Source organism: Lemur catta, chromosome 10, assembly GCF_020740605.2.
Source record: "Lemur catta isolate mLemCat1 chromosome 10, mLemCat1.pri, whole genome shotgun sequence".
Classification (NCBI taxonomy): domain Eukaryota; kingdom Metazoa; phylum Chordata; class Mammalia; order Primates; family Lemuridae; genus Lemur; species Lemur catta.
The window spans coordinates 65,079,033-65,089,966 of record NC_059137.1 but is presented as its reverse complement, the minus strand read 5'-3'; the positions used below and the strand labels follow the sequence as shown (position 1 = coordinate 65,089,966).

Sequence of the window (10,934 nt, the reverse complement as noted above, 5' to 3'; positions counted from 1 at the left end):
AGCTTTATGAGTTCCCATTGCTTGGTTCCACCATAGCTCTTTTTCTACTGCCATTAAAGTGGCATGTCTCATGTAGGGGCTGCACTGGACCCCAGAATGAAGAAGACTCTTACAGCAGAGCTGCAGCTGCCCTTACATGTGAGTGAGAAAAAACTGTGTTGGTGGTGAAAGTTACTATGATTTGGGATTGTTTGTTACCGCAGCATAACATAGTCAAAGCTGATTAATACACCAAGACATTGGGGAAAGTCTCTTGGGTGAGTTGAGCAGAAGCTGTTATCGAGTCTTTTCTTAGGGCTGATAATTTTATTTTTCCACTTTCATCCATCACAGAATTAAGTTTATTTAAGATTCCCAAATAATAAAAATGAGGACTATCTGGGTTATTTCTTTTTACTTAATAAAAGAAAAAAAATGTAAAGACCAGAAATCCTTGGAATCAAGGTACCACCACAACTGAGAACAAAATATTTTATTTCTCTCAATAAAACTATAGTTTACAGTTGTATTTACTAAATAAATTATATAATTTCTCTTTTACAAGCAATAAACTAAATCACAAGTATTTCAAAGACAATGTATGTACACGACATAAGGCCTTTTATAAATAGCTTTGCTTTTCTCATTTCACTAGTAAACAGTGAAAAACTCTTTATAGAAGCTAGTTTTCTATAAAGTAAAGGCAGACCTAGTACATTGATCTTTAAATGAAACCAATTTAAACTTTCATGACATGGGCTATGATTATAATTTTGCAAAAAAAGCAGAATTTATACTTTATTTACCATTTTGCACGGATGGATTTTTAAAAAATATATAAGCAGATTACATATGTTGCTTATGTATAATCACCGGATGCATGCAAAATGAAATAATGCAAGAGTCCATAGGAAAATAGCACTTCCAAGTCAAAAAAGATGATTGGCAATGGTAGAGAAAGCAGCTTAAATATAGTTCATGCAGTTCTTCACAGTTGAGCAAGCAACAGCAAATGACAGAATAGTGTGGTAGTTTTCACATCCCATCTACCGATCAGCCTATGGATCAAGACTCTCCTGACATCTTGCAAACTCTCCTAAATCAAACTGATCATTTCTCTGTGTGTAGTGGGGCTCAGCCAAGTTCCTGTGGATAATTCTGCAGTGGAGAAACTTCTCTCCCGTAACCGTGTTCGTGTCTCATCCACGTGTTTAGGTTCGTGTCTCATCCATGTGTTTAGGTGGTCACCATTTTCTCTTACTGGGGAAACAAAAGAAAGAAAGCGGCTGTGACACTAGGTTTTGGCATCAATTTGTATCTTCTCCCCACGTGTGGGAACACAGGCTCATTACTTCTCCCAACAACTTGTGCCTGGAAAATGTGCAGGTAGAAATGGGGTGCATTAAGTTTGGGAATCTTCTGCAAGGATTAGCATAGCATATGCTTCTCTGGTGGACCCGCAACAAGTTATTTAAACTGTTTCTCAAGATTAAGTCCCAACTACCTCACAGCACTGCACACTAAGACACACTCCTGACCTCCAAGTGCACAGGGCTTAGGGGACGTGCTGTGGCATATTAGACCTAAAGTCAAAAAGAACAATTTGAACACAGTCTTGAATGCATGAACATTTATTTCCAAACAATATCCCTGTGCCTGAACAGTAAAAATATGTTTAGCAAGTATTTACCCTAAAATGGTAATCATTTAAAATCACAGCCAGGTAACTCAACCTGTGAAAGCTGTACCACGATACATGTGAGAATATGGTACTATGTTCAGTCTTTAGAGACAGATGCATTTGGTCAAATATATTGATTTCCTAATTATTGTATCCATGTGACATTAAGTAAGTCACTTAACCTTCTTCGCACCTTATTTGTTTCATCCATAAAATGGAGGTAACAAACCCTACTTTACAGGGTAATTGTGAGGGATAAATTTTTCTATAGGAAAAATAAAGTATGTACACATACAATATATACACAAATTACATATATATCTATATAAAATTTAGTACAGTGCCTGGCATATGCTAGTGCCCCTAAAATTGTGGTGAAGGTGGGATGTGGGAATCACAGAGATTGTGCAGCTCAACACCTTCACTTTAAGGCAGAGAAAACTTGAATACAAAGTTTGAAATGCCTCTGGAAATTATTAGGAAAGAAACTACGTCAAATAAAGAAAATTCTGGCTTAACAATCAGTATTTTATCATGTAACTTGAGCCTACTGTAATTTTTATTAACTTACCGTTTTGTTTTATATTAAACAGTTTGATCACTCCCTCTTGTTCTTTCTTTTGAGACAAAGTCTCCCTCTGTTGCTCTGGGTAAAGCGCATTGGTGTCATTGTAGCTCACTGCAACTTCAAACTCCTGGGCTCAAACGATCCTCCTGCCTCAGCCTCCCGAGTAGCTGGGACTACAAGTGGGTACCATGATGCCCAGATGATTTTTCTATTTTTAGTAGAGATGGGGGTCTTACTCTCACTCAGGCTGGTCTCGAACTCCTGACCTGAAGCGATCCTCCTGCCTTGGCCTCCTAGAGTGCTAGGATTACAGGCATGAGCCACCATGCCCAGCCACTCCCTCTTACTAGTCTAAGTTAGAAAGGTTTGCTTTATGCATAACATGCTCAAACTGATACTCAGAAATGATCTTTCAGGAGCAGATGAGTGTCTGGTGTTGTAAACTACAGCAGAGGGTAATGAGAAGTTGCCCGCTTCCTCAGGACGGATGTCGGCCAGCTTCATTGAGCCTCAGTCTGATAACTTTGATTGTAGTGCAGATCTTTGCTCTTAAAACCAGTGACTTCCGAAACCCCCCACACAAAATGATGAGGTCCTAGGATTAGGGCCGGGTGCGGTGGCTCATGCCTGTAATCCTAGCACTCTGGGAGGCCAAGGCAGGAGGATCACTTGAGCCCAGGAGTTTGAGGTTGCTGTGAGCTAGGCTGACACCATGGCACTCTAGCCTGGGCAACAGAGTGAGACTCTGTCTCAAAAAAAAAAAGAAAAAAAAAAAGAAACTACACAATAATACACACACATGTGGTCAAAGTTTGCAAAGTTTTCTCAATGTTAAAATTATTTAAAACACAAACACAGAGAAATAAGGGAAAATAGCAAATCAAAAGCATTCTGTCTGCTGATTAAGAAACCTTTGTGAGGGCAGACTGCACTGAGGTGAAGGCAGACACCCCCCCCAGGGGGAGCCCCAGTGTGGAACACTCTGAGGCGGGCTTCCCAACTCGGTGGTCGCGGTTCACTTTTCAGAGCCATGGGCAGGGCAGGGCATTGGAAGGTGAGAGGTTTCTTCTCCAAGGTCTCTTTCCTAGATTCATCCCCCCTTCCCCTTTTCAACCCTTCCCCTTCCCTCAACTCTCCCCCCCACCTCATTATCTTAAAAATACATCCAGAATTTCTTAAGCTCTGGAGTGTGGTGGGAGGGAGTTTTAGGGCAGAGCTGAAATGAAAGGTAGAACATCACCACGGCCAGACCCGCCAAGATGAACAGCGCTGACTAGTCCCATGAGCTCTTAACCCTTAGGGGTGATGTTCTTCTTTAACTATAATTACCCCTGGCTTTAGTTCCGGGGCCCCATGGAAGCAGGGTCTTTCCCTGTCTGATGTCCACGAAATCCTTATTTTGGTTTCAAGTTGAAATTCTTTGCCAAAATACCTCTGAGGAAAGCATCAACTTTTCCCCTGGCTATTGTAGGCATGAAGTCCCTTATTTCTTCTTCCTATGCCAAGCCCCTGTTTCCATCAGCAATTCCTGAATTCTGTTTCTTCCCAGCCCTCCTGTTTCCTTTCTGTTTTCTATTGTTCTTATTCTGTTGGCTGATGTTCCTTCCGTTACCATGAGAACACATGGACTTGTCCCGTCCCACCTGCCCATGTTGGTCCAGACTCACCGCATCACCACAAGCCCATGTTCAGGCTTCACGATGCCTCACCCAACGTTACCTCCTTCACTCTGGGGCCCCCTTCATCTCTGGGTTCACCTGATTGCTTTCTCAGAGATCCCTGAATTTCAAACACAAAGTTTTCACCTTTGGGCTCTAGGATGTCCACAGTTTTTTTTTTAGTAAGAATCTATGTTTACATTTAGTAGATATTAGATTATATTCATATCTACCCCCATATTGGGGGTTAGTTCACAAAACACAGTCGCTTACAGATGGAATGGGGTGGGGGATTTCTCTTTGTATGGGATTCCGATTGTAGCAGGAGCCTGAAAGTTCACCATTTTCTCAGGAGTGGGGATGAATACATTCACTAGTGCTGTGGAAATCAGGGTGTGGCAGCAAAGTAAAACCACACTGCTGTGGAACTTCATAGCTGGAAGGAAACTTAGAGAAGCTTGGGTCCTACATTCATACTTGAAAAAAATGGGTGGATTCAGAATCAGAGGTGAAATCATTCTTTCCCAAGGACCAGGGACTGCAGGGTTTCAACAGGGAAGAATTGAGGCAGAAGGCGGGATGTTCACCATCCTTGAAAGACATGTACAACCAAGATGAAGACAGCCATTCTGTGCCCAGTCTGGTAGAACATTGGTTGAATTCTGGGGTGTTGGCAGCACATGGAGCACCAGGCCCCCTGCCAACCCAAGTGCCCCGTAGGAGTGTCCCATACCAGTCAGCAGGCAGATGACTGATAAGATGATGGCAGACCTAAGACAAAGCTGGCACTTGTTTCTGCTGTGTCCTGGGATGGATTTAGGATTCTGGCCTCTCATTTCAAAACTGTTAGTGCAGCAGTAATATTTTGACACTGTTTCCTGCCTGATTCATTTGTTTTCTAAAGACCCAAGAGAAGCCCAAGAGCATCAGTGATTTATACGGGCTGACAATTCTACAGCGGACTTTCTGGCACTCGAGTGACTCCTGCTAATTGTAAAACCAAGTGGTTACCTTATCATCTAATATATCATATAGTTCTGGGACTGCAACAGAATTCACTCTGACTCCTGCTTCTGCTGCATTTGGAAAATGTAGGGGGAGGGACGTGGTACTGGTTTCATTTGAAAAAGAGCATTGCCTTAGGATGAGGCTACTGCCTTTTCTGCCACCTGCACGGTAGGAAAGCACCAGATACCAGGGGCTCCCTCCAAGGCCCAGTCGGGGAGGGGAAACTGGAAGCTACAGCCCCCACCAGCCTTTCTCCTCTCAGCACTTTCCTTGGTAGCATTTTTCTTTACAAAAGCACACAGTAGCTATTATAAGTTAAATTGTGTCCTCTTAAAGTTTCTATGTTGAAGTCCTCACTGCCAGTACCTTAGAATGTGACCTTATTTGGAGACAGGGTCTTTGTGAAAGTAATCAAATTAAAATGAGGTCACAGGTTGGGCCCCAATTCAATCTGACTGGTGTCCTTATACAAATAAGAATTCTGGACACAAACACGTACAGAGGGAAGATGTACAGGGAGAAGACAGCCATCTACAAGCCTAGGAGAGGGGCCTGGAACAGATCCTTCCCTCATAGCCCTCAGAAGGGACCAGCCCTGCCAGCACCTTGATCGTGAACTTCAAGCCTCCAGAGCAGCAAGGAAAGAACTTTCTGTTGTTTAAGCCACCCAATCTGTGGTTCTTTGTTATGACAGCCCTAGGAAACTAATATAGTAGCTATCACCTGGATATAGAAAGTCTTTTCTTTTTGTAAAATAAGACTTCATATTTGCATTTTAGTGTGTTTAATCCTATTCTCTATTGGGGGTTCAAAAGCCACTCGCCTGGGAGTTCAGTGGCTGTCTGTGAGCACCTGTCAAAGACTGAAAGTGAAGAAAAGACTTTTTCCCACTCCGTATTTGTTGGTTCTTAGCTAAAATTGGGGCTTAAGCAGCAGAAAGAAGCATTTTCTGTGTTGAATCCGCAAATTGCCAAGGGGCCCTTTCAAAGAGGCTCCAGCGGGATTGGCCTCGATGGATGAGCAGGGACGCTCAGCTCTGAGGGAAGATTAGCACCTCCGTTTTTTTGCGCCCCACGGTAATTGCAGCCTCCGGTCCAGCTTGAAAGGTGGTGGATGCCTGTCAGAGTGAGCTGCCTTCGGCGCCTGAAGGACGTGTGCCCTGAACTTGCACGCCCAGCCCCGAAAGGCTGCGATACAGTCCCCAGTGGAGTGGAAACAGTCTGGGGAGCGGCGCACTCGCTCTTCATTAGGTTTCAATTCACGCTCAATCACTTCGTCCCCCTTGGTCAGAGCTGCCTTTCTACCAGTAGGTGGCAGTAGAGGGCTCGCTGCGGGCAGGAACTCAAGGTAGGATGGTAGGAGCCTCCTAGCGTTCACCTTAGCTTTGCTTCTGCATCAGAGGAAAAACGCACTTGATTCCAACAGGCCAGCTGTCTTCGGAGCGGAAACCTAGGGGAGTGCCACAGTTCTCCCCTACAATGGCATAGAACAAGCACAGGATGCTCAGAGCTGAAGGGCCCTGTCCACAAGCCCAGTGGATCTCAGCCCTGAACATGTGGGCAGCTTTCAAAAACACCAATGCCTTGGCCCACCCCCAGCGATTTTTATTTCTAACACATATTATGTTCCAACAAGTGACTGAGTCGGTTCATACATTCATTTACCTGACGCCTTTTTGGGGAGGAATCCAAAATAATTTGGAAACATCCACCCAACCTCACAGCAACTTGGCCAGGGATGAGGGAAGTGAGTGAGAACATGGGGCCATGTGTGTTAAGGAGCAGTTTACAGGGCCCTGAGTAAGGCAGTGGAGCGGGTTGAATAGTGTCCCCTGAAAATTCTTACCCACCTGGAATCTCAGAATGGGGCCTTATTTGGAAATAGGGTCTTTGCAGATCTCATTAGTTAGGATGAGGTCATACCAGATTAGGGTGAGCCCTAAATTCAGTGACTGCTGTCCTTATAAGAAGAAGAAGACACACAGGGAGTCACAGGCAGAAGGCAGAGATTAGAATGATACAGGTCAAAGGGCCAGGGAACACACGGTGTCACCAGTAGCTGAAGAGGCAGGGAAGGACCTGCCCCTAGAGCCTCCAGAGGGAGCATGGCACTGTTGATCCACTGATTTCAGATGTCTGGCTTCTAGAACAGGAGACAATACATTTCTGTTGGTTAAGCCACCCAGTTTCTGGTAATTTGGTATGGCGGCCCTAGGAAACGCCCACAGGCAGGGGCGGACTGAGGGGAAGCCAGGCCCCAGCTCCCCACTCCGGAGTCCTACTAATGCTGTCGACACACTCAGATGCTTTAGTTTGTATAAAGAGAACAGTCCTTAAGCATGTTCGCATTCCAAACTATAAAGAGAACAGTCCTTAAGCATCTTCCCATTCCTCCTCACAGCCCAGCAGAGGAATGGGTACGAATGAGGACCGTCCTGTTTACCAGGTCCGTGGGTGTGATTTAAACTTGTTTCCCCAAAGCTCTCATTTGTTCTTATCTTAACTCTTCTATTTGTTTCCAGCAGGCTCAGGGCCTCACAGATCGCAAGTCCACACCCTTAGAGACTGTTCTTCCTCAAACACGCTTTTCCCAAGAGTTGGAAAGTCTCCAGAGACTAGTAAACACTGGCTTTCTATGACAAAGAAGAAGACAGAAATAGAAACCAGAAAGAGAAGCAATAGGAAGAGTCTAGAGAGATTAGGGAACGGAAGAGAGGCCGGTCTTTCGGGGCAAAGAATGAAAAATGATGGGTAACCCCTGGCGGGCCTGGGTGTAGTAGGGGACTCAGGCAAACTGAAGAGCAGAACTGGCTTGGAGGAAGATGGAAAGGAAGCTGGCCTGGGGGCAAGAGTCACTGTAAAGTTAGGACATAACAGAAAAAAAAAAAGTTACCACAGCCCTGCAGACTGTCATTCAATTGCTAACTCTGGACTTAATTTATGTGGAAAGTCAGTATGCCTTTGTAACTCCAGCTCCAATTCCCCAAGCTAATCCTTAGACATCAGTTTAATGCTGTTTGTTTAAAAGAAATCCTGTGGGTGACCTCCTAATCCGGACTGACAGGTTGCCTCATTAATTGGAAGCTTGCGTCACTCTTATTTCAAGAAGAGGAATAACTCGTAGGTGCTGTGAGACTCAGGCAGTGGGATCCATTTTTTTCAGCTCTTCCACACATCTTAGAATTATTATTTGGTCAATAACTTAAGGGGCCAAGCATTTCTGGAAAGAAACAAAGGGCCCTATTTTACTCTTTCTGAAATCTCCTCATTTCTCAACAGTGCGGTTACATGGCGGAAGGAAACAGCCTTCAAAACCAAAGGCAGTGTGCGCCTTTTCTCTTTCCTGCTCTGTGCTCACTAAAATCTACCAAAAACCTGAGTGGCATCTTTGGTGGTTGGGGAATCAAGTTCCCTCTTGAGAAGCAACAGAATCGCCACTGTTTCAAATAAACACCCCATGCAGCAGCCAACACTGGCTCCAACAAGGAATGATTAAAGAGACCCAATATGTCATTAACCTCAATACCAAGGGATTCAAATCCAGAAATGTGGTTTCTCTTGCCAAAAACGTTCCGCTGAATTTTCTAAGACCCCCGTGACCTCATTTAAAGTGTTTTTCTTCTTTTTCTCAGGCTTTTCCCATGCATAATAGTACGCTAAGCTGTTAATTCAATCATTTTCACTTCTCTGCCACCCTTCGTCCCATGATCAAAGAGTATTATTAACCACTCTAATAACGCATTAAATAATCAGGCTGTCCAACAGCCGCCCCTCAGAGCACTAATCTCCAATGCTGCTGTGGCTAAAAAATGGCTTAACTGTTTCTTCTCCTTCATCCACAGCTATTTTTGTGCTTCAAAAAGCCATTTTGCAGAGAAGCAAATCTAGGTAAACGCACATGTTATTGAGAGGATGTTAATATGGAAATTGTAAAAAGAAAAGGGCATAACCTCAAGACTGAATAATAGAAGCAAGAAAGTCACTGTTTTGTGGCAGCCATCTTTCAAGCTTCTAGGTTATTAAAGCAGCGATCCCATTGGCTCCCACTTACCTAGCTCTTCCCAGCTAGTCCTAAAAGGGTACTCTCTCACACTATGTGCTTCAGCAGGCATGGGTTTTTTTTTTTGTTGTTTGTTCCTCTTCCTATTAACATCAAATTGCATTCTACATCAGGCAAAGAAGCTGCCTTAGAAACTGAAATAACAGCATCAGTGCTTTAGAATATCTGGGACTATTCACAAAGTGGAATCTTGCTTTATTGTGAAGACTCCATGATTGCCCATTCGAAAATCAATACAGCCTGCTCATCTCTGCTGTATTCGTTTAAATACCTTAATGTATGTCATCAACTCAAAATTCAATGGAAAACACATCCTTGGTCACTGGATAAAATCATCTTAGAAAACACCTCCCTTGATTTGAATACTTGCAAATGAATCAGATAGCCTGGAACTCTACAATGTGAAAGTAAATGGGCTTTTACAGGCAGTGCAGGATAACTGGGTACATAAAACTTGAGCTAAATGCTTTAATAAAGGTGAGGGAGCAATTAGCTTTCTTCTAAGGTTACTGATCCTTTTTAAGTTCCTGTCACATCACAGGAAAAAGCAGGAGAGCTGGCATAATTTACATGCACATAATGTGTATTTGAGTCCTTAAAAGGACATTTCATATGTGCTATCTGGTGGGCTCAAATCATTTGGGTTTAAATCTATATATTTTTTAAGAGATATAAACAGTATTATAGATTAGGCTACAAATAAAAGCAGTAGGGGAGTGGGTTACAACTACTGATAGAGAAATGCTGTACCTTAAAGGGGGAGAAATATTACAAGACAAGTCTGACTACATTTGGTGACAACATTGAACAGAAGGTCACCAGAGAAGCTTGCCAACTGCCCTTCAATAAAGATGGCTATGATTCAGAGGATCAAATTAGGTCAAAAGGAAAGGAGAGACAAATGCAAAGGCAAGATTGGTTTTTCCTTCCTTGTGCTTTTCTTGTCCAGTGACTGTTTCATAATGTAGAGGCAAATGAAAATATTGAAGTGAGAGCAATGAGCTGTAACCTTTCAGATCTGGAAGAGTATACAAAACAAAAAATAAAAATCTCCAGCATGAAAATACACCCTGGAATTACAAGTTAATGGTGCAGAACTTTCTAGATGTATTGCCCTAAGATTTTAAATACTGTGAAGGTCTATGGTAGAAGAGGTGATGAAACAGCAAAATTTGGAGAAAACTGTAGCTACTTTGGAAAATCTTATTTCTGCAACTCCTTGTAATTTAGAATGAGTCACAGCCTGGCAGAGCTGGAAAGGGTCTCAGAGATGATTTAATAATCCATTTTATGGATGAGAAAACTGAGGCCCAAAGAGGGTGATTAAGTCAAGGTCAATGATTAATGAGAAGCAGAGACAGGCATAGACTACAGGTACTTATTTCTTTTTCTTTCTTTCTTTTTTTTTTTGAGACAGAGTGTCACTCTGTTGCCTGGGCTAGAGTGAGTGCCGTGGCATCAGCCTAGCTCACAGCAACCTCAAACTCCAGGGCTCAAGCAATCCTTCTGCCTCAGCCTCCCGAGTAGCTGGAACTACAGGCATGCGCCACCATGCCCAGCTAATTTTTTCTATATATTTTTAGTTGTTCCGCTAATTTCTTTCTATTTTTACTAGAGACGGGGTCTCGCTCTTGCTCAGGCTGGTCTTGAACTCCTGACCTCGAGCGATCCACCCGCCTCAGCCTCCCAGAGTGCTAGGATTACAGGCGTGAGCCACCACGCCCGGCCCCGGTACCTATTTCTAATTAATTTATGTCTCATTTGGTTTTGCAACAGGTAAAGTGACTAAGTCAAAATACCAGAAAAACTGTGTGTGGGGCCATTTCTGGGAGTACATGAGGTCAAACTATTTTCCTAATATTACTATGACGTGGTCTGCCTTTTCAGTCTCATTCCCTCTCATAGATACAGCGGAGTTTTCCAAAAGTGAAATGATGTCTTGTATATCACAAAGACTTATGCAGAAACGGATGCAAGAATC

General features: G+C 43.3%; 1 protein-coding gene across 2 annotated transcripts in view; it reads right to left on the bottom strand.

Moving 5' to 3' along the window:
• Positions 1-457: 457 nt before the first annotated feature.
• The window catches only part of PIP5K1B (phosphatidylinositol-4-phosphate 5-kinase type 1 beta), a 265,239-nt gene continuing 254,762 nt past the window's right edge, over positions 458-10,934 (bottom strand). For both annotated transcript variants that reach the window (XM_045562400.1, XM_045562401.1), the window contains one exon: positions 458-1,239. In XM_045562400.1, the coding sequence (XP_045418356.1) occupies positions 1,237-1,239 (3 nt within the window). In that variant the 3' untranslated portion in view covers positions 458-1,236. The remainder of the gene's footprint in view (positions 1,240-10,934) is intronic.